The sequence below is a fragment of the Leptosomus discolor genome, chromosome 4 (genome assembly GCF_034619465.1).
Source record: "Leptosomus discolor isolate bLepDis1 chromosome 4, bLepDis1.hap2, whole genome shotgun sequence".
Classification (NCBI taxonomy): Eukaryota; Metazoa; Chordata; class Aves; order Leptosomiformes; family Leptosomidae; genus Leptosomus; species Leptosomus discolor.
In genome coordinates this window covers 15,261,575-15,288,215 of record NC_141394.1, presented here as the reverse complement: position 1 = coordinate 15,288,215, position 26,641 = coordinate 15,261,575, and the positions used below count along the sequence as shown (strand labels likewise).

At 40.0% G+C, this 26,641-nt stretch overlaps 1 protein-coding gene across 3 annotated transcripts in view; it reads right to left on the bottom strand.

Annotated features, from left to right (window-relative positions):
• WDFY3 (WD repeat and FYVE domain containing 3) overlaps nt 1-26,641 on the bottom strand; it is a 125,519-nt gene that overhangs the window by 63,013 nt on the left and 35,865 nt on the right. For 2 of the 3 annotated variants that reach the window (XM_086464758.1, XM_086464756.1), the window contains exons 10-19: nt 24,803-24,996; nt 22,206-22,663; nt 20,070-20,153; nt 15,066-15,243; nt 12,220-12,434; nt 10,439-10,551; nt 8,060-8,291; nt 5,268-5,368; nt 4,001-4,219; nt 415-596 (exon numbers count right to left, since the gene is read on the bottom strand). In XM_086464758.1, coding sequence (XP_086320884.1) covers nt 415-596; nt 4,001-4,219; nt 5,268-5,368; nt 8,060-8,291; nt 10,439-10,551; nt 12,220-12,434; nt 15,066-15,243; nt 20,070-20,153; nt 22,206-22,663; nt 24,803-24,996 — 1,976 coding nt within the window. The remainder of the gene's footprint in view (nt 1-414; nt 597-4,000; nt 4,220-5,267; nt 5,369-8,059; nt 8,292-10,438; nt 10,552-12,219; nt 12,435-15,065; nt 15,244-20,069; nt 20,154-22,205; nt 22,664-24,802; nt 24,997-26,641) is intronic. The other variant, XM_086464757.1, reaches the window with a different exon arrangement.

Here is a 26,641-nt window from a genome sequence, read left to right as displayed (position 1 = left end):
TTATTCGAAGTTAGATCTGCTACGTGGTCCTGGGATAAGCTGTCTTCAGCTTTTTATGATCCTTCTAATTAATCTAGTCAGCAGCGTAGCGGTACCACACTTGCCTCACATTCAGTGCAACACGTCTGCTTTGCTTTTTAGCGTTACTATTGCTCATGCCTGAGAAAGCATTTGTTATCTTCTCTCAACAGGACTAAGGCTTGCTCTGACCTGTGTAGGGAGCAAAGACCCCTTTTTGCAAGGCTCCTGATTTTGTGGGGGGGTTTTGTTGTTGCCTTTTTTTTTTTTTTTTTTTTGAGTGATGAGTGTGTTGGTTTGTTTTGTTGTTTGGCGTGGGTTTTTGCGCATATATATGCGCAGAGACAGAGAAATCATTCCAACCAGTAAAACCAAGAATTTAAAGGTTTATTTTACCTTAACAGTGTTAACAAGCTGTCCATCAAGGTAAAGCGCAGCTGTGCTGTTCTTTAGCATGCCTTTACTCATGACCAGAACTAGGTGATGCCACTGGCCTTCCACAATGAGGTCACCACAGCGGAAACGGGCACAACAGGGAAGAATTTCATAAAATGATGATTCCTCACTGAAGTCATCGACTAAAGGAAAAGTACCAGTTAGTGGGCACCAGTAGAAATGTTATAAGAAGCTTAAAACAGACAAATACCTCATCAGACTTTATGCAAAACAACCTACGGCAATACATTAAAGCCAAATTTTTAGAAAGCACACAGTTAACAAAAATACAATTAACAATATATGAACAAAGTCATATGATTAACAACAAAGACTTTAGACTTTCAAATACAAGAACTGAAAGAATGAAATCAGTATTTTTGGGAAAGTATTTGGACCAAATTGTTTGGTCAGTTTGACAGGCTGAACATCCTTAAATATTTGCACATTAAAAAACTAGTATAGTTTTGGTAGTATCAACAACAGGTTTCTCGTCTTCCTTTGCCTTAACTCTTCTCTAAGAAAATTCTCACAATACTTTTGACAATTACATTTTACTTATTCCCTTCTACCCTCCCTTTGAAAATTTAGCTGAAATTACTAGTTTGCTCAGTTTTTTACCAACTTTCTCATGCCACCATGCAAGTCACAGAAAGATCTTCTGTCATTTTTCTTAAAAAGTTTTTACAGCAGTAGTCAGCAAGAAATCACAGACGTCTCTCCAAACCTACAGAGCTATTTTTCATTTTTGTCACACTGTGGAGAGAAAGACCCAGACTTTCTCCTCTCACTTCTCCCTGCTTCACTGTGGTCTCCTCCACAGGCCCCACTACCTGCTCCAGCGTGGTCCTTTGCAGGGGCTGCACGGGATCCCTGCTCCGATGCCTGGAGCACCCCTTCCCCTCTTTCTGCTCTCACCTTTGTGTCTTCAGGGTGCTTTTTCTCACATTTTCCCCCCTTATTCCTCACTCCATGCAGCGTTTCACCCTCTCTTACATGTGTTTTCCCAGAGGTGCCAACCAGCCTAGCTGCCAGGCTCAGTTGTGTCCTGAAGAGGGTCTGCTGCAGAGCTGGCCAGAACCAGACATGTCTGTCATGGAGCAGCTCTGGCCTCTTCCCACAGAAGCCCTCTCTTGTGCCCCCAGCACCTGGCCACAGACACTCAGTATAAGCTTGCCATTATCTCGCTTAAACAATTAGGTCACACACAAAAGAAGATACAAGTAAAATGATTGCCTTTCAAAGTGTCTGCATCAGAATCATGCTAAATTACAAAGCGTAAGTGAAGTTAAACATGAGATTGAGAGCCTAAGACATTTTTCCTTAATAAAAGTCTTAAATACGACATTTGGCTAGCGAGACACACATCAAGCACAGACCAGGGGTACTCGTAACTCAAGCCTCAGCACAGTGGCTTCTCTTTTTCCCTTTTTGCAGTTCTAAGGAAAACTGATTTTCTGAAGAGCTGCTACTGAAGGGGTAGCTCAGGGCTTAGACATTTCTGCCCAAGTCAAAACGAAGACTTCATGATGGCTCGTCCATTCCATTTCGGTCCTGTAACTGCAGGGAGTCACCCTTGCCTTCCCTTCACTGAATTAGCAGTGGAACCTGGGTCGTAAAGCCGCTGACCTGGTGTGAGCACCAGCTGCCATGGGGTGAGGCACCTGCAGATCCATCAGCCACCCTTGTACCAACAGGGAGAGGAGTCGGAGACGAATGCCTGCCTTCTAGACACATGATCAGCTTGCCAGGTGCATTAGCTTCTCCATTGCAAGGCAGAATGACCCACATTGTACTTGAAAGCACTCCCCCACCCACCCCCAAAAAAAAGACAAAGCTCAAAAATTCTCCATTAGGGAATGCTTCAGCAGAAAATGTGGGCTTTTCAGATCTCTCTTCATTCTTTCACATTAAAGGACAAGAAACCACTAATCCTCTTACCTCAATGACTGTCTGCACAGGGAGAACACTAATTTCTTTAGAAATAGCACAAGGAAAATAATAAAAGCAGAGTACTTGGAACTAACTTTAAGATATAAAAATAATCTCAAGTTCTTTTTCTCAGCCAAACACCTTTGAGCACAATTCTCGCTCACAAGCAGGATCCTTAAACTACCCCACTTATTCTTACAATAGACTGTCAGCACTTCCAGTCCCCGCGCTGGTGGGCCTGCCATCTCAGTTCTTCACGTACTTACCAGCTCAGCACTTGATGGTACACCACCAACTATGACTTAGCTATGACAGGATGGCACTCCAGTAAAGCAAAGTATCCCCTTCAATTAAAAGCCAATCTTTGTAGCCAGAGACCTTCAGTTCCTCTCTTACAAAGCCTCTTCAAATCCAATCTCTTTTAAAGACTTAGATAATAGGGGCTTAACAAACTAAAACCATATGATCTATGGCTCCAGTGCAGGCAAAATAAAATAATATGAAGATAAACTTATTTAAGTCTCTCTTATAAGAATTTGGTCTTCTGGAGAAAGAAAATACTGTCAGTATCTTTGTAATTTAAGAGATTTAGCTCCTCCCTTATGCTATGGGTCTACAACTCCCAAGTTTTAGGTTTTGAACCCGACTTCTACTAAGAGAAACTGCTGCAGTTAATGATGGGAAAGTCCGCTTACCATGGAAATAAGGAATATTCTATAACAGTCTGCTTAGCTGTTTGTTTTTTTTTTTTTTTTTTTTAATAATGACAGTTGTATAAATTCTTTATTAGTGCCTACTACTCAAAAGGAAAGAACAGAAGGAGTAACAGATTTTTGATAACCACTTGTAACCCAGCGTATTAGTCTGGTGAAGAGCTAAGCCTGAAACACATGCAGAAGGCTGCCCTGCTCCTCTCAGCTCCTCCACAGCCATGGTGCATAAACAGCCTGTCAAAACCAACCATTTTTGGAGGCTCCGATGAAGAACATGGCAGGAAACAGGAGATGACTAAGCCTGAAGCCCCTGACTGCACCGATATCCCTCTCTAGCAAATTCACTGGCCTCTCCAGCTTCACTTAGATCTTCAATGCACCTCCTGTAATTCCACCTTTGATCCCAGATACCGAACGAAGCTACAAACCTAAAACATGAACTGAATGACTGATTGCCTTCAAATAGCCGTCGGGACTATCCAGATGGAAAAAGACTTCACAACCTGTTAGTCTACTATTTCCAAAGTTCTTCAAAGCAAAGATAGTTAACATTTGCACCTCATGATGTCTAAAATGAATGATACAAGATAAATAAAAGGCAAAAACCTTCCAAAACCAACGACATAATCCCTCCTTCAAATCTATAATACTTGAGGTTTTGGAAAAAAATGTTCATTATATGCAGATATCGAATCTTCTTTGGAAACTATAAAAGCCCCTTAATTTCTACATGAATGTTTACATTTTGCATTTTTCCATTATCAAAGCCCATTAGGAACTGATGAAGCTGCAATTAAAGTTCCATCACACACAATTCTTCTAGATACTAGGTTCAAAATAAACTTGCTGTCACACACCAATCATATTGTCAGGATTAGTTGATGAGACGACACAACTCTTACCATAATTTTGAAGCAATTCTTCCTTAGTTGAGACAATCAGTGACCGGTCTTTTGCTGAGAGGATGATGGCAAGGCATACATAATGCTGCTCCGAGGAGTTTGCACGCCGCACTACAGTAAGAAGTCTCACAGGATGGTTATTAGGAGGCGTACTAAAATGTTCAATACAAAACCAAGTTGAATAACTTAAACCAGATGGCGGCGGGAAAAATCTTTCACCTAAAAATAAAAATGAAAGCCCGTTATATAGCTGCAGTAGCTAGTACTTAGGATACCTACTTGTTCCTGTTCCTTTTTTAATATTAGCTCAGTTGATACCAGCTGTGCTTTCTCAAACTTTTCCTTCAGGGACTTTAATGTTATTTCTTTCATTTCTGACTCAAGCTTGGAGGAAAAGCCACATAAAGCTAGCTCAGAGGGGTTTCTTTTGAAACAAAGTAAAGTAAAAATTTCATGCTATTCCCTCCTATTCTAAAAGTAAAAATCAACTCTGAAGCTGTGCTTGTTCAGAACAACCCAGTTTAAGTTTCCTAGACCAAAAAAACCTGGAAATGGATCAGGCCCTCAGAAACTGCTAATACCATTACGAGATGCTTCTTCCATAGGTGTGACGCACGAAAGAAACCTTCCTTGAAGATCTCTCCACCACATACACCTGACTCCATTCCATCTCAAGTACTTCAAGTACCGTCTAACACTAATTCTGTCTTACTGCAGTAAACCTTCAACTTAGCTTTTAAACTCAACAGCTTTTTTAATGAAGTGATCACGTTCAGTTAGCCCTGCAGCACACCAGGTTCCTGTAGGGTGAACAGCCTACAGTGAACAAGCATAAGAGAGAGAAAACAATTTAGATAGGATTTTTGCGATGCTGTGTGTAACCACACCTGTAATAAATTCTGTCGAGAATTCAGCAGACCAGAGCCACAAGTGCAGCTCTACAATTCATTCCACCTTTCCTATGCTCTTCGAACTACTACCTTAATGCATCCAGGTTCATTTGTCATATGCTTCTCGAGTACAACTTAACCTTCTGCTGAAAGTCTTGTATTTTAAAGCAGTCACACATTTGTGTTTTATATTGCTTTTGACTGACTTGGGGGCAAAAAGCAACAGAAACATGCACACACACAAAAAGACACAAGAAGTTCTCAATTATGATGTACAACGTCCAACACCACAGTATCACTTCATGGCTAACAAGGAAATATAAGAGAACTAAACGTCAGATACAATACATTGCTAATGGTCATACTCAAGTACTTACCAGTTCCAATTCCACTGACAACCGCACCATCAATAAGTCCTGTTGTAACAGCATTATTTGTAGGTGCATTATGGGGAGCCAAACTTGGCAAGAATAGGCAGCTGTTAAACAGAAGACCAGTAACACACTAGAGTTCATGAAAGCCAATACAACCAGAATTCACTACAAACAAAATATAGTCTAGGAAAATATACCATAAGCACACCATCACTCTCTTTGACTTAAACAAAAAGTAGAAATGAATTCTCAAGATTTCTCCCTGTGAGGCTAAATTATCTCCAGTACAAAGCGCTTTGGCAGTGTACGTCTTTGGTGCAAAGGTGCAGAGGCTTATGCCCACGTAGCTCCATAGCATAAGATGCTCCCTTGTGGGCAACCATAACTTGCTGCAGACTTTTGAGATGTCTTGGACTCTCAAAGAGACTGGATTAGCTAACTATTTAAAAGATCTGGTAATTGCATACTCCAGTGTTCTTACTTTAAGTATGAATGCTCTCACAGTAACACAACATTTCGTCAAATTAGCTACGTTCGGTCCTTAGAAGAGCCACCTATGTTGTGGACACAATGGAAACAGATATAAGGGGTACCTCCCTTAGGTGTTAAAAGATTCTAAGAGCCCAGACAGTTTCAGTGACCAGCTTACCCAAGGTGGAGTGAATCCCCACAGGAGTTGAGCTTCCAGTTTATATAGACTGTCCTACTGAAGACAAAATGATGGCTCTTCCATTTGTTGAAGAATCATAATTTTGCTGACACTTACACTCGAGCCGGCTAGTTCAAGTATACTGCAGCTGAGTTGCCTGATAGAGCTAGGAGTTACTTTGTTCTCACGTAAGCTACAAAGAGTTAACTTGGCAACCCATCTTGAAAGCAACAGCAGTCTGTGATTCTGGTCACTACTTTTCATTACAGATTTCATTATATACTACTTCCTACTTGAAAATATTCTTCTCTGGCTGAATCCCCCATGGTCAATGGTGTTACAAGCATGTTTTCTCAAAGCAGATAACTTGTAAGCGTCTGCCAACTGTTGAGTTCATGAAACACCTTGAAAATTTAAATCAGAACAAAAAGGTTTTATATTTTTTTAATTGATTATAGCAGCCTTCTTAGGTCACTTGTTGAAACTGCAAGAAGTCACAGCTGCATTATGTGGATTACTTTTGGACATGTTACCAGCACCTACAAATCTGCTGGAGCAACCACAGCGACAATTCATTTTGCTAGCTTATTTCAAGTTCTCCTTAGGTCCAAAACATTTTATTTTCTCTTATGAAGGATGTAGAACAGAGCTTTGAGCACCACTTGTTTTCGAAGAAAAGTCTGTCCCTAACTATATTGGATATGGAGGCTAGATGTAAAACGGGCACTTCATCCTTGCTTCAGAAAGCTGGAAAGAGAGTGCAGAGCAGCAGAGTTCCCAGATATCCAGGCTGGACTCTGCTCTCAGACCAGTAAACCCAAATAAACTGGAACAAGCACACTAAGATGCAAGTGGCTCTGTTGGAGGCCATGTCAGAACAAAAACAGATTTAAGAAACACAGTAGTATAAATACTAGGTCTGGAAAGAAAAAAACAAGATGAATGATTCTATCAGGTGGAGCTGTTTCTGGTTTTATGAAACTGTGGTACAGCCAGGCACAACAGGCTATTTCTACCTCTTCTCAGAATTCTTTTAAAAAGAGAGACTGAAAAAATAAACCATTGAGGAGCTACTCATCTCATACAAGAAAGTGTCACACTCTTTCTGTCTTCAAGGCAGTTTTTGGTTTTGGTAGTTCCTGTCACTAAAACCCTTTAAAATTAAGCTTCTAGTCAAGGTTTTTAAGCTTTTAACCAAGCTTCTGGGAAATTCTGAACAATTATCATTCAAGGTGCCATTCACAATTGTCTGACTTGCATGTACTTGCAACACTGCCCTCTCTGAGATAGTGGCTTTCAGCCTATATGTGAGTCTCTGCCTATGGACCAGTCTGCAGGCAGTTAAGGAATACCTGTTCCTTATTCTATTGGTCTGAATTTTTATAGCAATTTTTGAGTTATTTACTCCTTAACACAGAACAAAATGAGCATTTTGAAGTTTTTCTATCATATTTTTATAACCAAAAAGACAAAACTTTCTCCTTAAGCAGATGCTAAGAATAGGGTCATGTTTTCATCTTCTGAATGTCAAGTTAAATCCTATTACATGATCCTCATAAAGTGCTTCACTCATTAGGTATTTAGAGAGAGAAAAACAGTAAGTGAAGGTGATACAGGGTGCTAAAAGAAAAAAAATGAGACAAGCATTATATTCAGACTACACCTCCAGTTAATAATATTTTTTTTGCAGTTATTTGGACTCCACATAGCTGCCTTCTCTGCTTTACTTGTATTCCCAATTTACCCACTTCTGCATTTCCAAGTTCTTCAGCAATTTTAAGTGGGTTTCACAGCATTTGGACCATCCAAATGTCACACATAAATCCTAGCAACTAATGGGTTTCTGCAAGGGTACTTTGGCATTCCTTCCTTTTAAAAGGCACGTGAAATCCAGAACTGGGGGTACTACCAACATTTAGATACATACTTACGCTCACACGGCAAGCAAGCATTTGGTTTCAAGGCATTAATGAATGACAGAGTTGAAATTTATGTGGCTTGAAGTATTCCTTTCTCTTCTTTAAAGAATTCATTGGTTTCTGGTTTGCAAACAATCCATTAAAAATTACAAATATTCCTTTGAAAAAGAAAGTAAGAAAACACTGAACTGTGCCCCATGTTATTTGAGAGCCCTGTAGGACCTTACCCGAACCCTTCAAGAGACGTGTCAAACTCAATGAATGCTGGTGTAACTGATGATCCGTGAAGCCTGATATCATGTGGTGTTGTCATGGAGACCAAACACTTCACTCTCGTCAGGGGGACTGTGCTCCCTTCTGCTGGCTTGAGCAGGCTCTTGCTTATCCGATAGTGGCTGTCTTCATGCACACCGAAGACGCTGTCAGAACCCAGACCCTCCATTGAGGTAACCATGCTATCTACAGTAGAAGCCAAGAAACAACACAGCATTGCAGAAGGGAGGCATTTTCAGGCTATTATCTGGACTTCTCAAGTACTGCTTCCAATGCAATAGCTGAATTATCAATCGTCATTGACTAGTGCAGCCTCTCAGAAGATCACGAGTTAGGAAGTATTGCTCTCCTTACAAAAATGTTCAACCGAGGCACAGAGTTGAGCATCTTGTGCAAGGTATTACAGAAAGTCTGTGGTAAAGCCAAAAAATTGTGCCAAGAGGCCACTTCATTACCTAACACTGGGGAAGTGCCCCTTCCTGGAGACTCCGTTTCAGACATATTCCTGACAGCTGACTTAACAGGCAGGAAAAACTCTGCTTCATGTTTTTCAGATGCAGTAACTGAGCTAAAAGGAGGTCTCAATGAACAGAAAGGCTCAGTAAGCTTAACTTAGAAAATTTAACATAACTTGTGATATTCAGAAGCTAGCTTTGCCTTCTCAGGTTAAAAACTTTCCAGACTCACATTTTCGCAATTTTCATTCTTTACTTTCCCCCATGATAACGCTTTACTATCAATAAGTAAATAAATAAATAAAGCACTTGCAGAGAGATAAGTTGAATCTTTCCTCTTTTTAAATGTACTGAACCTGACAACATAACATAAATTCAGTTATTTTATTTTGTTAATTTACTTCATTATTTAATGTTCCTAATTCAGTACCATCCAGGATACTTTCTAGTTCTTTCTAAGTAATTCAAATGTTTCAACTAAGGTATTTTTAACTATGTGTTACAATTGGCCATACAACGACTCAGCTGACATGTAGAAATAAAAATCACATGCTTTGGAAACTTATAAATAATTTCTTTGTATTACCATTTACCGACATTCTCCTATACTACACGAACAGCTATTCCCAAGCTCTACAACTGAAGGATAATAGTAGGAAAGAGCGCATGTGGAAGAGAGGTTTGGATCAGCTGGAGGAATCCATCGGTTACAAACATTCGCTGCAGTTTATGAGACTGAGTCATTAAATGGCTGGAAAACAGATGTAAATGTCCCATGTGAAAATTGGAGCTGATGTGCAATAGCCGATAGAATATGAAGTATTCTATTAGATGGATGAACTTCCATGACAGGATGCCACACAAAGGTATAACGAGTTTCCACTGCATATGCATACATGTGTGTATCTATAATCTAGGAACATCTAGTGAATATCCTATCAAAATACATTGTGAATACCTCCCCACAGTGTTAATTCCAGAACTAAAACTGAAACTGAGCTGTCATGATGTTGTGTAGGTGTGTGTGCTCCCCCCACTTTTTTTTAAAGCTGATATAAGTCTGTCCTTTTTTCTTGAAAAATTTTAAATTACTATGCACCCACAATTCAACACATGCTTACCACATACTATTAAAGATTTCGATTCTAATATGCTAGAAAACCAAATATATTCAAAGTGAGCAATGAGTAAAATCATTGTAAATATCTACCATGAAAAATTAATGAATGGTTAAAAAGGGACTGCTGAACTTTAAATAATTAAGAGTGAGTGTTCCAGCTCCAAATTTTACCTCTTTATAACAGAAAACATTATTGGATTGAGTTTCTGCCAGATTTTTTTTCTGTGCTTTTTTTTTTTCTTTTTCTTTCTATTTCTTTCTCATTACTAGTGATGCTGATGATGAGCAATGTTCTTGGGTCTAACTGAAATAAATGGAATTACGCTTAAGTGTAGGAACTTCAGTTATTTTATCTGACACCTTACTGAACCGATGAGAGACACTACATAGATTTCATGACATGTGAAATGCACATGAAAGTATCAGAGAAAAATATTTTTCGTTTTACTGTTAAATATCTACAAACTCAGCATCTACTCAAGACTTAAAAGCAAACTACTATCATATGTAATATTTACTCTTCCTAAAAGAAAAAAAAATACAATTATCTCACTGGATATATTTTAAATACAAGTACTACATTCCCTCTGCTTTTAGAACTTTTTCCAATCAAACTGTTCTAATGATTCCACATTCATACAAAGCTGGGGCAAAGTTAGGTTTTTACAGATGCTTATCTACAAATTTTATGTAAGTATGCAATTGGGGGATGTCAGTGAAGTGTTCTTTATGTAAATTTCTGGCACTTCAGCACCTACTTCTCATTTCCGGTTCAAAACTCAGTGAGCTGGGTTTGTGTACTCGGTACTGTTTCAACAGCTTTTTGTCCCAAGCTCCGCAATTCAAAGGATTTCCCAAGCGTAAAAATTCCCTAAGAAAGAGAACAAAAAATTTACAAATCATTTTGTCTATTTATTTCCCCAGAATGGCACCAAATCTAATACCGTTTTTTAAAAAGACAGTAATTACTTGTTGTAAACATAACTTTTAACTAAGAAAATAAACAAACTAATGCATAATTACAAGAAACACATTTGATCTATTCGAAACTATTAAGTTTTGAGCACATGCTGTCAAAAGTTGACATTATTTTAACTAATCAAACGATTTTGATAAAGCTCCCAGTTCCCTTCGCTTAGTTCCAAAGACTTGGCAGGAGGCTGCTGAATCAGAGCACTCGCTGATGCACATTCAGGAAGTTGAACTCCTCTGGAAAGGCAGACCACAGGCTGAGGTAAGTGACCTCAGCTTTGTTTTACTCGTGTGTCCTATTTGGCTGGGAGATCGTTTCACAGCTACTAACATCCATATCTATAGATAACTACAGTATCCATACCTACAGCTACCTAGGCTATCGGTATCTATGCTTAAGGAAGCTTAAGTCCCTGTGATGCAACTACCAGCGAGCATGCTCCTTGCAGGATCATTTCTGACATGGCTACATACCACTGAAGTGAACCAAGCAGCTGTCCTGGCTGCAGGTCAGCCAGTCAGCAATCCATAGGAGATAATACAATTAAGTTCCTTATTCCAGCTGACATCGCAGAATGAATCACAGGATGATTTGGGTTGGAAGGGACCTTCAAACATCATCTAGTCCAAACCCTCTGCTGTGGGTTGGGACATCTTTCACTTATATTGGGTTGCTCAAAGTGCCATCCAACCTGACCTTGAACACTTCCAATGATGGGGCATCCACAGCTTCTCTGGGCCTCAATGAGACACCACCCTCATTGTAAAAAATGTCTTCTTTATGTCCCATCTAAATCCACATTCTTTCAGTTTAAAACCCTTGCCCCTAGTCCTGTCACTACAGACCCTGGTAATAAGTCCCTCTCCATCGTTCTTATAAGCCCCCTTTATATATTGAAAGTCCACAAGAAGGTCTCCCCAGAATCTAGCAAGCAATCCAAACCATCATATAACTGTGTGAGTATTTAACAAATGGTTCAAAATACGCTCAGAACTTTTCAAGCTTACTTTTCTAGTACTAGCATAGACATACAAACTTAACTTGCATTAATATGCAGAAAGATCAACTTTTTAAAGCTATGCATGCCCAGATTTTTCCAGACACCTCTTCTATCGCATTCCTGTATTTCCTTCACACAAACATGAAATAAAACTGCTCGCCTGAAGCTTTTCCAATCTGAGGTATTTAACATTGCACAGAAAAGTCAAGGAACCCATCCTCATGTCTCCTCTTCCTGAAGATCTAGCAAGGAATGGCATTTTTGATAGCCTCTCAAGATTTGCAGGAAGAAAGCAAGCATTCAACTTCACTACAATCACTTCGAAAAAACACCGAACAGATTTCCCCACTCCATGCTTCTCCCTCTTTCCCTGCCTGCCAACTCCCAACGTCTCCAGGGTTAAATGCTGACAGTCTAATTTGATGAGAAATAAAATGGGATCCTGTGTGATCACTATCACACAAGGTCACTTCTGTGCTCTACCAATGTGAGCCATTTACAGCCAGCCAGCGACAGTGCAGGCAGCACGGCTCAGCTCAACTGGACTTCAATGGGATCTTTCTGACCTCAACACCATCGGCTGCAGTGCCTGGGAGGCCAGCCTTTCAAACATCCTTTGGAGTGGCGGATGGAGTGAGTGGTCCTCATCAGCCAGAGCAGCACTGCATCTTTGTAGAAGTCGTGCATGGAGTCCAGCTTCGCACATGACTTGCTGGTTTCTCTCTGTGTGCACTAGAGATTGCAGGATATTAGCAACTGCCAGCTGAAGATCCAGCGCATGCTGAAAAAAAGAAGAGCACACACTTCAAAAGACACAAACTAAGAAGGCAAATAAAAGAAAGCCCTTATGCATAATAATGAAAAGGAAACTACCATTAGCAATATATACACAAAACATCCTATACTGTACGTGCAAGTGTGTTGAGGGTGCGTGCATCCAAGTTTGTGAAGTGACACTTCCATCTCTTTATGAAAAATGATAGTAAGTTATACGAGGGATTACCACAACCACTGTAAATAAAACCAATTCAGGTAGGGTTGGTTAAACTAACCTCTCCTCCTCACCAGCAGCAGTGAGCCAGTTAAGAACTTCTACTGGCTTAGAACAGACTAAGAACTTTTATTTTTGGAACTGCTAAGCCATACCTGGTAACTTAACATAGAATCATAGAATCATTTAGGTTGAAAAAGACCTTTAAGATCATTGAGTCCAGCTATAAACCTAACACTGCCAAGTCCACTAAACCACGCCCCCAAGCACCACAGCTACACATCTTCAGGGATGGTGACTCCACCACTTCCCCCGACAGCCTGTTCCAATGCTTGACAACCCTTTCAGGGAAGAAATTTTTCCTAATATCCAATCTAAACCACGCCTGGTGCAACTTGAGGCGGTTTCCTTTCGTCCTATTGCTTGTTACTTGGGAGAAGAGACCGACACTCACCTCACTACAACCTCCTTTCAGGTAGTTGTAGAGAGCAATAAGGTCTCCCCTCAGCCTCCTCTTCTCCAGACTAAACAACCCCAATTCCCTCAGCTGCTCCTCACAAGACCTGTTCTCCAGACCCCTCACCAGCTTCCTTGCCCTTCTCTGGACACGCTCCAGCACCTCAATGTCGTTCTTGCAGTGAGGGGCCCAAAACTGCACACAGCACTCAAGGTGCAGCCTCACCAGTGCCAAGTACAGGGGCACGATCACCTCCCTGCTCCTGCTGGCCACACTATTGCTGATACAGGCCAGGATGCTGTTGGCCTTCTTGGCCACCTGGGCACACTGCTGGCTCATGTTCAGCCGGCTGCCGACCAGCAACCCTAGGTCCTTTTCTGCTGGGCAGCTTTCCAGCCACTCATCCCCAAGCCTGTAGTGCTGCATGGGGTGGTTGACTCGCCAGTGCAGGACCTGGCACTTGGCCTCGGCCCATTATTCCAGCCTATCCAGATCCCACTGAAGAGCTTTCCTACCCTCAAGCAGATCAACACTCCCATCCAACTTGGGGTCATCTGCAAACTTACTGAGTGTGAACTTGATCTCCTTGACCAGATCATTGACAGATATTAAGCAGAACTGGCTCCAATACCAAGCCCTGGGGAACACCACTTGTGACCGGCCACCAACTGGATTGAACCCCATTCATCACCACTTTTTGGGCCTGATCATCCAGCCAGTTTTTTTCTCAGTGAAAAGTACACCCATCTAAGCCGTGAGCAGCCAGTTTCTTCAACAGAATGCTGTGGGAAATGGTGTCAAAGGCTTTGCTAAAGTCTAGGCACGTCCATGGCCCTTCCCTCATCCACTAAGCAGGTCACCTTGTCATAGAAGGAGATTAGGTTTAGTCAAACAGGACCTGCCTTTCATAAACCCATGCTGACTGGAGCTGATCACCTGGTTGTTCCGTACATGCCACTTGTTGGCACTCAAGATGATCTCCTCCACAACATTCCCCAGCACTGAGGTCAGACTGACAAGCCTGCAGTTCCCCGAACCCTCTTTCTGGCCCTTCTTGTAGACAGGTGCCACATTTGCTAACTTCCAGTCAACTGGGACCTCCCCAGTTAGGCAAGACTGCAGATAAATGATGGAAAGCGGCTTGGTGAGCACTTCCACCAGCTCCCTCAGTACCCTTGGGTGGATCCCATCTGGCCCCATAGACTTGTGTGTGTCTAAGTAATGTAGCAGGTCGCTAACTACTTCCCCTTGGATTATGGGAGCTTCATTCTGTTCCCCATCATCATCTCAACAAAATTTAAGATATATGCAACATAACTGTCAGATTAATGCCCTGAAGACAGAAAGTTGCCACACTCATCACCAATAGAGGACAAGAAAGAGGAATCAAGTCGAGTAATTCCTGTAAGCTTTTGGAACTTTTTTTTTTTAAAATACATAGTGCTCTTCAGGGAAGACATCTCAAACAAAAAGTACTTAAGCAACTTCAAAAAATGTCAACAAATCCTTTGTATACAAACCCTCAGTAGAGGTTCTGGGTTGGAAATTGTACAAAGGATGGAGTAGAATTTTGTATCTAGAACACATTCCAGCTATTTCAAACAGCATGTATACACTGAGCTATAATGTCAAATTCCGCGTCTTCCTTGTATTACACATTACACCCGATACATCAGGGAAAACATTAATTAATCACAGTGCTTGGAAACTCATCTAATGGCCACTTCAGACATTTCTTTAAATTTACATTTTTGCCAGGAGTTTGAAAGAGACAAACAAAACAAAGCCTATGAAATAAAACAACTTCTATCAGAACTCTATGTCACCAGTTATTCAACTCAGTCTGTGAAATGTGTTAGTTTCTCAGAACAAAATGAGGGGACATCACCTGTTTTCCTATTTCCCATAGTCACCCCTTTCCCAGTCACTCTCCAAGCTTAAGACAGCAGATCTTTCTTCCCTACCTCTGGGTGTGTAGCTGATCCAACAGAGGCCAGAAGATCCAGCATTGCAAGCATAGCACCAGGGTGGATAATGACTGCATCAGAGCTTTGTACAGATGTGGGTCCTGTTTGGAGTTTCACATCAGCTATGTTTTTCTGAGGGCAAACAGGAGGCGTTGAAACAGAATGATATGCGTGCCTGCAGGACAGAAAACATCCCATGGTTACAACACCCATCTATTATGCATTTTTCAAACAGCTGTAAAGATGAACTGGCCTACAGACATTACTCTCCTCTCTTTTCTCTTCCCTCAGTTAGACAGATTAAGTGCTTTCCCATTCTCAAACCTGTTGGACATGTTTCCCCAAAGACAACCTGGACTGTTTTCAATTTCTCAACTATGCTTGAACTCAGAAGTCTTTTCCCCAGGTGCTATGCAGTTTGAGGAACTTAAAGCTTGCCTTTATTGCCTCCTCCTTTTCTTTCTAGTTGCAGTGGCAGCACACAACGACAGCAGCACCCAAGCTACCACTGCTGGGGGAGGAATTTGGCTTTGAATACATTTCTCCCCACTTGCTTTTCATTAAAAACTGATTATAAAATGTGCTATCACGAAACTCTCAGCAATCTCTAACTAGCCTACAGGAACAGAAAGTTGGTCTTGGTGTATACTCATGCCAGCAGTCTGTACGCTCTCAGTCCTGCCATGACTGCTACAGCAATTTAATTTTACATTAAGCTGATTTAGTCTCATGCAGGGAAAACAGGCTTCTACTGACTTAGAAGCAAACACTTGTGCCGAGAGCTGCCTGCGCGTTTCTCATTGAAACTCTTGGAGGTATCAGCTTGATATCATTCTTCTTTAAGCACAAGATTCAACACACAAACAGCATGAGCAGCTTACTGAACGTATGTTTTCAAGATGGTACTTTAGAAGCAAAAGCTATCTCGAAAAGCTCATGCTCAGCACAAAACCAACAAAAACCCCAATCAAAACCACTCATATTCTCACCATATCTATCATATATGCTTATTTGCAAGAAGAAAGAAAACAAACTATATAAGAGAATTTTTGAAGAAAGATTTAAATTACCGGTGGTGATGAATACTGGTAAGTATTCAGCTAATACTTATAGCAAACATGAAATAGTACGGCAATTCTACTGTAGCCAAACACTAAGAAAAAAAAATTTGCCCGAATCAATTTTTCTAGTGTTTTTACAAATTCTCTAACCACCAATTCCCTAAACTTCTCTAGCAGACTTACCGATTGAAACATCTGCCAGGTAGAGGAAAGCTTTGTTGTATCTTTTAAAATTAAATGGAATTAGAAACAGCAGAACAATCGGTAATACTATCACAGAGAGATGTTATTTCAAACCTTATCTCTGTCTTAATGCAGAGATTGAAACACAGGCAATTGCTTCTCACGTATCCTAACAGCACTGCTCTTTATCTGAAGAAGAAAACCGCTATCTCTTTCCAATGTCACCTTGCACATCTCAATGCAAGTTTTACAGGATACAGTTTAAAAACTAAATATCCATTTGTATTTAAGAATCCTCTTCAGTCTATTGAAATTCTACTCCCCATCCATCTACTTTTAAGAACAAATTTTACTTCTAAGCATCCTGATCTGCACTATCACATTCACCTAATTAGGTAAACTCTAACATTATAACATGGTAGTACAGGGAGAGCCTAATAAAAACGGAAGCCACTGCTCAGCATGATTCACGAACAAGCACGTGATCCTGGCCTTCAAATGGCCTGGACTTTAACATCACATACCACAATCTGAAAAGGGTATGCCAGTGAAGACTTGGCAATTTGATTTTCTGTTAGCAATCTAAGTGAAAGCTATGTCCTTCAAGTATATATTATTGAAAGTTTTTCACATAACTTCAAAATACCATCCGTATTTAGTTTTTCCATATATGATGTACTTGTATCAAAACAATGAAGAAAAAAAAAAACCAGTTCAAAAAGATTTCTCCAGGCAGGCAAAAGAGAATAGATGCTACAAAATCCTGCCAAAGTATTCATCAAATGTTACAGGTCTATGGGTCAGTGCAGAACTTGCAATAAATTAATTTAGCCATGCTTATACATTCTTTATACGATCCTTTTAAGGGAGAAGAAAGGAAGAAGTGGACAATGGAAAAAGGCAGTCTATCAAAGATGACACAGAGATTTGTCTAATTTAACATAAAATAAAACTGATGAAAAATTCAAACTTAAATTACATAATTAAGTACGACTCTTGATGAGAAATATAATACCATTTTCATCTGGAAAGAAGTAAGATTTACTGTGGGTAAACCCTCTGCATATCATTCCCCAAGACTGATCGCCATCCAAACTTTGTAAAAACAATGGCTAAAAGTATTTTAAAGTCATTCTATCCTCCACTTCACCCTGTCAGGCCCAAAGCATCCTCTCAAAGAAAAAAAAAATTATGGGAACATCCTGTCAAGACAAGTTTTTTCTGCCAAAATTTACAGCAATCAAAGAACTGGCAAAGCTGTAGCTCTCGATTCGAACTGTACAGGAGAGGTGGAAGAACAATGCATTCCAGGTAACAGGGAGGACAGCTATGTACTGCCATTCCAATGCACATGCAAAAGGAGTCCTACCTACTCTCTACATAAAGGATAACTCTTGGAGGGCACCACTCCTCAGGGAAATACAGCTTTGAGAAGTGGCAGACATGTCTGAGAGAGAATATTAGCATATGTATATACCCAGAACCATTTTAGACTGTCTGCATCAAAACCAGAACTGTACTATTTTTGTTTATAACAATTATTTGCGTCCACAGTGTCTGCTTGCTCTTTCAGCCAAACAACACAGGGCTTTCCCTCAGGCACCTGTCTTACGAGTCAAAAGGCAGAAAACCAGGCCACAGCAACAAGGGAGATCCTGGGGAAGCAAAGTAAAAGAGACAGAAAACAATAAGAGAAGAGCAAACACTTCTCTCAGAAGAGTCAACTTCAACGGAATCTGACTGTATCTGACATTTAAAAGAGGAAAAAAAGAAAATCAAATAATATTGGGCTGCAAAACCCGAGTTGCTTATTTGAAAGTAGGAAGATCCTAGCTACTGGCACTGAATTCACTAGGAATGACAAACACGACACTGAAAAACCGTGAGAAAGCAGACAGCTGCTCAAACAGACTTTTTGAAAAGCCTAGCCCTGTCTTTTTTTTTTTCCACTTGAAAACATGCTTTTACAGAAAGGATCTGAAAAGTCACCCAGGCCAGCATGAACATTCTTTCTGTCCACTTTTGCTTTGAGTCTTACACAACTTGTTACCACCCAAAGGCATTTTTGTTTGTGAAGATCCACATCAGCAAGTGCCCACGTTACTATACTGGTGCTTCCCTGAATTGCCCAAAGCACCCCAGAGGGACACTTTTTAAACTATTCAACCTTTACCTCGCCTTATACCACATGGTTTTCAAATAACTGCTTGCATTTTCAGTACTACAAAAAACCAAACAAAGGAAGCCTAACATATCTATTCATACATACATATATTTATATTTTAATCACCAGGCTGTGTCAACTACCCATCTAGCACTCTTTTATTCATTACACTCTGGAATCAGGTCCTGTTTGGCAGGCACTGCATGTGTTCTGCTGCAAGCCTTCGCACACCTGTGTGCTTGATAATTCGGTGCATCTCAGCAGCCATGCCAGTTACACCTGGGGGAACCGCAACATGTAGTAAAGGAAAGGGCAATCCATAACGCTAGAGGGTTAATACCAGGGCTGAAGCTATAAAAAGCCTCCAAAGGAAATACTGTTTTCTTTCAAGTCTCTTCAAAGCAAATGTGAGGGAAAGGAGTTTGGCAGCTAAGGTTTTTCTCTGTGAACTGCAGCTGCTACCTTTGTTCCTAAATGCCTCACTGTTAGAAAAGAAAGGAAACAACAGTCTAAGTGGTTCTGGATTGTTGGGAAAGCAGCCTTGTCCAAGCCAGTCCCTGCAGAATACCCAGGTATGACCTGGGTGACGTCACTCAGCAAGCCAGGAAAAGACTTCTCTTTACTAACCTCCTCAAGTACAAACATTTCCTTTCAAAGCAGTTTCCAAAAGCAGCTTTGGTTTCTTCCTTTTGCAAAATATTTCACATTCCAAACATGAAACTTGATGCCGTATTTTAAGGCTTATACCAAGCAAGAATGAACACTTTTTCCATACATGGCACCTGCACCTCAGATAACCCACCATCTTTCAAATGTCTTTTTAGCCTTCAAAAGCAAATCTCTGCCTAATCTGCGTCTCGGATAATGAATGGCTGCCCCTTTTCCTAGGGGCTCCAGGAAAAATCTCCTTCCCATTATTCACACAGGCCTGTAAATGACATTGTTGTTGAATCAGTAAACTTTTTTTTTTTCCCCAAAAGAAAAAATAATCTACCAGACACTAGTAGCTTGGGGGGGGAAGTGAGTGCTAGGATATCTAAATTGTGCCACTGCGCTTTCTTTCCAAACCTTTTAATTTAGCATGCCTCTACATCATTTGGTAGTCAAGTACTGACAAGTTCTTTATTTTTTATTCTGTGCAATTACTAACAAATGAGCACCTTAACAAGCCATCCACCTTCCTACTGCAAGTACCTTGTACTGAAAAATTAGTCAAGGAAAAAGAAATCCTGCTGTAGCAATTAATCTACTAGAATAGTCTGGACTTCTTTGAACTGCTCCTGAAAATGTTATTTATACCTCCTTTAGATAATTTCTTATACTAGACCTTATTTGGTTTTGAATCATGAACTTAAAGTTAAGTGCCTCAGGAGTCTGGAGATCTCTCTAATCTCACCCATTAGCATCATGACCTAGGATTCACTATGAAACATACCTTTACATTCATTCTATCCAGTAAACACACAAGTGAAATGCACACCTCAGGAAAAAATACAACTTGAGAGAACACACACACACACCCCCAAAACTAAGAAACACAACAGTGAGAAAGAAATCAGAAGCAAGATCAGCTTCTCTTTGAAGGGTCGGTACCTTTTCCTGGACAAAGCTGGCGTACCCCAGGGAGAGGGGAGAGAAGTCTCATTTGTCAGGCAAGGAGGGATCTGTTCTGCACGACTACAGACAAAACAGACAGGGGTAGGACAGAGAGGTTAGAAAAGAAACCAGAGACCATAAGCTTGTTAGTTCTACAAAAGCGCCAATAAAATCGTTACCAGGACCCAATCTGCAGAAACAACAAGGATGACAAAGGACGCTACTGAACAACACGCATCAGGCAAACACACAGACATGCAAAGCATGTACTTATTTTATGGCACGACTCTGCAGTGCTTCTTCATTACTCTGCAGAGGTTTATCGATACGACCACATTAGCAAAACAGAACATCTTTCCATGTTAAACAGCAGAAATTGAGAGAAGAAAGTAAAGTATCAGTAATTAAGTATAACCACATTGGTAAGAAATAAAATCAACTTTACAAAGAATGATGATCAGAAAATTTAAGAAAGAAGGAAGTATGCAGTCATTGAAGATGACTGTAAAAAAAAAAAAAAAAGGAAGTTAATGAGGGAGCTTATGCAACACCACCATGGGATTTACTTACCCCATTGATTCCTCATACTCCACTGTTAGCCAGTGTTATAACTTCTACAGTATGTGCAACACACTCTTAATACACAGTTTCCTCCCCTTATCTGAATGCTTAATATTACTTTAAAATAAGATCAAGTAAATTGATTTCTGTACTTGGCTTTTAGTTTTTGGGGTTTTGTTTTTTTTTTGGGGGGGGGGGGGTTGGTGGTGGTTTTTTTTTAAAAAAAGAAAAAAAAAAAAACAGAGAAAAGGATTAATATTTGCTGCTTTGGAGGCAAAATGTTCATTAACAAAACCATGAAGTTTGTACTTTACCAGTCATCTAGTTTAAGAAAACCTGACCAACTGGCAGCTCTAGTAGTATTATCTCAACATACACAGCCACACTTTGTTTGACTAACTAGTGGCCCATCTTATTAAAACAGGGTCACATGCATTAAATAGCTGGGGTACAGAAGCTCCAAGGTCCCAGATACAAAGCTTAGGTCTGTATTTTACTTTTTTGAACCTCAAATTACAGGCGAGGACTACTTAAGGTAGCCAATCTTCAACAGATACTTCACTAAGTTTTGTTGTCATTTTGAATCAACTTCTACTGTTCATTTAAAATCTCAAGTATAATTTAAATTCTAGTTATTTAACTCTGAGAGTGTCTTCCAGTTAAATTTAAAAAACAATAGTTTACAGACTAGCTAGAACTTTAAAGAACATGCCAATCCATCTAAAACAAGATGCCTAGTCTAGATATGCTTAGGCTGGAGAAAAGGAGGCTGAGGGGAGACCTTATCACTCTCTACAACTACCTGAAAGGAGGTTGTAGTGAGGTGGGTGTTGGTCTCTTTTCCCAAGTAACAAGTGATAGGATGAGAGAAAACAGCCTCAAGTTGCACCAGGGGAGGTTTAGATTGGACATGAAGAAGAATTTCTTCCCTGAAAGGGTTGTCAAGCATCGGAACAGTCTGCCCAGAGAAGTGGTTGAGTCACCATCCCTGGGGGTATTTAAAAGATGTGTAGACCTGGCACTTGGGGACACGGTTTAGTGGTGGACTTGGCAGTGTCAGGTTCACAGCTGGACTCAATGATGTTAAAGAGTCTTTTCCAATCTAACTGATTCTATATTCTAAACTCGTCATGGTATTATCTGAAGTCCCATATCAAGGGAAACATGTTTAACAACCAATTTTTCATTTGACTTAATAAAAGCATGAAAATCTAGCAGTTCTGTATGATAAAGCAACCAGACAGTGTGCCTAGCAACCAACAGGTTGCTTCAACACATCAAATATAACCATAAACTGATATCTCTATCTTAATTGATGCCATGACAAAAACATTGAACATCGGAGAGAATGCTGCAAGCCCTGGAGAACACCAACAAGCTAAGTCAGTATTTGGTTAGACTTTGACACCTTATATTCCATTCACTGGAGTGAAGGAACAAAGAAATAGATTTAAATGGAGATACAAAAGCTTGCAATGAACATATTTGAAGAAAACTATTTTGGGAACACCAGAACAGGGGGGACAGGTAGAGTGGGAAGAGGAAATTAAGAAAAAAAGTCAAAGTTCATACCTGTCAAAAGAATCTGTTGCCACCTTGTAGAGGTAAATAAAAAGTTTGCTGCAGTGTCTTAGTGTAGGCGACACAGAATCCAGGGATATTAGGTCATCTTCCAAAAGTCTTTGAAATAGTTGTGTATTTGAAGGGAAGACATTCAACGGACTTATTTTTCTCAAGTCTGAGAAGCAGCCAAGTAATCGAACAGCATCTGCCAGTTTTTCATACTGGATTTCTGTTTTGAAGAAATGAGAGTTGGCTGGCTCGTAGCGCATTGCTGCAGTCAATGTGCAGAACACAGTGAGAAGCAGTTCAAACACTTGATTCTGATTTACTTTCTCCCAGCCATTCTTAGGTGGTGAGCACAAAGATCTTTCCATAGCAACGAGTAAAGATGTGACATACACAAATCCACCAACTTTTCTGAAAACAGTTCTTGTGCGGTGACTTTCTCTCAGCACTGAGAGTAGGGCCTATGGACAAAACAAATAATCAAAATGAATTAAAAATATCAGCGGCATTACAAACAGCTTGAAAAGAGGTAAGAACATCTGTGTTTGATATGCTAGCAAAATCCTCATGTCATTTTTCAGAATTTGGTAATGCCTGAAGTCTCCAAAGACCAACTTCGTGCTGCAGGAGTCCTCATCCTCAAGAGCTTACAAAATAAAAAGGGTGGGAAAGAAGTAAAGCATTGCCCCTAGTTTAGAAATAACAAATTAAGGAGATAAATAAACCTGCCAACAGAAAGACTTGATCAAGCCTAGAATGAAAACCAAAATCCCTAGGTAATTCCCTTAGTGATAAGGCAGAGAATATAGCTATTGGAAAGGAATCTACTCTGTCATCATACTCCACCATTTTAAACAAGAGTGGACAAATGACTGCCTGTATCAATGAGAATTAAACCTTGGAGCACACTAAGACAGGTCTCCCAGAAATCTACAATGTGTAAGCATACAGCAGTTATAGAGCCACAACAGCACTCAAGGATAACAACAGTGAGCAAAGAATTAGCCCCAAAAGCCCACTTAGTTTTAGCCTTCCTCTATAATGAAACCCATAAATGCCTTAACCGAGTGAAACTTCATTTTAAGAGTTGCTGTTCAGAAATAAGCCTGACAGAGAGAAACAGAAATGGCTAAAACCTTACTTGCTGAACAAATATAAAGCCATAGTATAAACAGAGGAAACTAAATGAATCTAGGTACTAGAGAACAATACTCATTTATGCATGAAATCAGGTGGTGGGGAAGCCCATCCACCCAACCAAAACCAAACAACAGCTGTCACAGGAAGTTTGACTCATGTGAGAAAATGTAATATAGAAGAAAAAGTCTCTCTACACAAAACATCACAAACAACAGAAAAATGTTATTGATATAGAAAAACAGGCTAGGGGACAGGTGGAATTTGTCATGACCAAGAGCTTACTTCTTCAGAATCATGCTTTTTTTTTTTTTTTTTTTAAAGCACTCAGAAGATGGGTAGTGAAATAGTTAGACTGTCATTCCTCTGAAGGCAGTATCTTATTTCCTGACAAACCTGAATAAACAGTAAGAGACACATCACTGCACCATTCTGGGCTGTCAGCTCCATAACCAAAACTTCTGAAAACAGCACTGATGGAAGACAAACACAACACGTCAGAGGAGGGACAGAAACCCCGAATTTGGATGTTAAATCCATTGGGGAACTGCAATATCATTTCCCCTTAAGTATTGTGAACAAGACATGCTCAAAAATGACTGAAGACCATGATAGACAAAACATGTCAAATGAACCATTTCATCACTAGCTTTCCTTTCTGTCTTTTGGAATAATATGAAGCTTCTTATCTGCCAGAGAGATATTACAGCTCCTTTTAACAGAGATGAACCTAGATGTCTCAGAGTTCTCTCCGGTAAGATTCATTTACCTATTACTACTTGCCTCAGCTTTTCTGCCCTAAAATAACAGGATCATGCCAATTTCCAAATATAATATTAGCTATTCTGAAAAATTGTGGGTATAGATTGGCAGCCAAAAAACGTAACACAATAGAAAGCAAACGAGAGTCTTCTCTCTTCCTCCTCCACTCGCAGCCTTACTTCCCTACCTTTCCACTATTTTGCTTAAGAAAGCAAGTTCTTTGGCTTTATCTTCTACTACAGTCACCGCAATTTACATTTATATTACCTAAGTCAGCATTTATAACTAATAAATTGGTAAAATAAAGTAAGTCTGTCACAGGAAAACATAAGCCAGCACTGAAAATAAACTTATGTGTTACATGCTTGCTTTTTTCCTCCCATGTATTCTCAGTAATTTTAAATGAATAATACTCCACCAGGGAAGATGACCTCATTTCCTGTTCACTGAGGCTGACTACAAGTGATGACGCTAAAAACACATACTCAACTCACTAGCTTTCATCTCTGATTCTGAAACCTACCAAGGGCAGACAGAAGAAAGTAAAAAACATACATCAAATGTACACATTTTATCACCAGAGACAACCTACATTCAGTAGCTAAATACCATCCATCCAACCCAACCCAATTCCCTTCTTGGTGTTTTCTTTTTTAAAACAGTGGCTTAGGAGCAAGAGTCTTGAGCAGTACTTCATTTACCCTTAAGATGTCTGTTTTCAGCTGCAGTTCCGTAGGTGGAGCTGAGTGCATCAGTCCCAACAAAGTGCCCATATCATCTTCTCCACTAGGTGATAACACCAACTGCTGGATGATCATCAGAGCATGCTGTCGGCACTGGGGATACTTTACTATGTTGTGCACACATCTCGCACCGCCAAACTCCCTGAAAATACCTACTCAGAAAAGGGGGGTGGGGGATACATGCATAAGGAGCATGAAAAATACAATCAATCAGTTACAAATAATGACAACAACAAAACGTGAAAGGTGTTTATTTTCATTTCTACAGATTGAATCGCAGGGTTTTAGCCCTAGGGATGTTTAATGACTTGCTACTATTTTTCCTCTCCTACCACAAATGAAAATAGAACTTGAACAATATTCTTCTGACAATATTTTTCACTAAAGATGTTGAGTACAACAACACATGTCGGTTCTAAGAATTTCCTCAATAATTCTACTACCCAACAGCAGTTATTCTTTTCATGTTAGAGCTCAAAGAGTCACAGGATGAAACAACAGAAAAAAATATAGCAAACCCTCCATCTTTAGCAAAGACTATATGCTGTTTTGGTTAAGGACAGCATTTATATTACATTTAGTTCATTGCCAAAAATATAAGTAGGCTGCTTCCGGACAAGGTCAACAAACTAGGAGCACTGGTTGAGAAGTGATTTGGTCTATCCACAAGATTTGTAAGACTCTGCAGAAGTTTTCTTGTGGCATGACCTATCTCTGTAGAGATAAAGCTTAAGTCGAATACTGGTTCTCAAGCTTACTGGATACCTAGAAGAACATGTACAATATAATTAAAAATTAAATGAAAATTAATTCTGAAAGCATCATAAAAACCAAGCTGTAATATATATGGCACCTACAATGTGTGTTTAGTACAGTGCAAGCACCTAGAGTACATTAATTACTGAAGATTAAAACAAGAGTAAGGAAATGCATCAATGCTGCATTACTGCATCAAAAGGGATCATTTTCCTTGTAACTGTAAACTAAAAGAACAGTTTAAATGACCAAGTTCAGTGAGCTAGTCAGGAAAATGTTTATTATATATCACCTTAGTCCCACTATCCATATCCTGCTTTCTCTGACATTCTTCAGATGAGATATGGACTTGGACCAGGCAAAAGGAGAGGCCTCAGACTCTGAGACAGTTAAGTTGGTTGCATCCCTTTACAGGCAAAGTGCATCTCTTCAGTGGTCAGGTCTCTTGTTTTCAGAGAGACTGAGGTAACATTTTATACTTCTCCCACTCAGTCTAGATTCACTACTATCCAGTGAAACTGTCTGGGTCTGGACACCCAAATTTCTTTGAAATTCGGTTATCAGTTATGCAATATTCAGGAAAACTTATCAGAGATACTGTTTTAGGATCAAAAAACAGCTTTGAGTGTGGTCTGAAGCACCGCAAGGCTGCGTAATGCCTATTTATGCCTCTCCATGATGACCCAAAACCTCTGGATACAGTGCCAACAGGGCTCACATCCCAGTCACGCTGCACAGACAGCAACCATAACTTCTTTGAGAAATGGTTTCTTAACTCCTCCTGTAAAGCTCTGTCATACTCCTGAACTTGAAGAGCTACTGATGAAATGAGGCCCTTGAACTCTCCAGGAGTCCTCAGAAACAATATCTGTGGTGTTATCCCACAGTGCTGATGTGTTTTACGCTATCCTCTGTTGTTTCTCTGGTAGATACTCAGAGATTAACTCCGTACCAAGAAGTAGCAATAAGGTACTGATGGCTGCTTCAAGCTTTCTAGGTGAGGTCAGGAACACCATTTAACAGAGCCAAGGACTTGACACG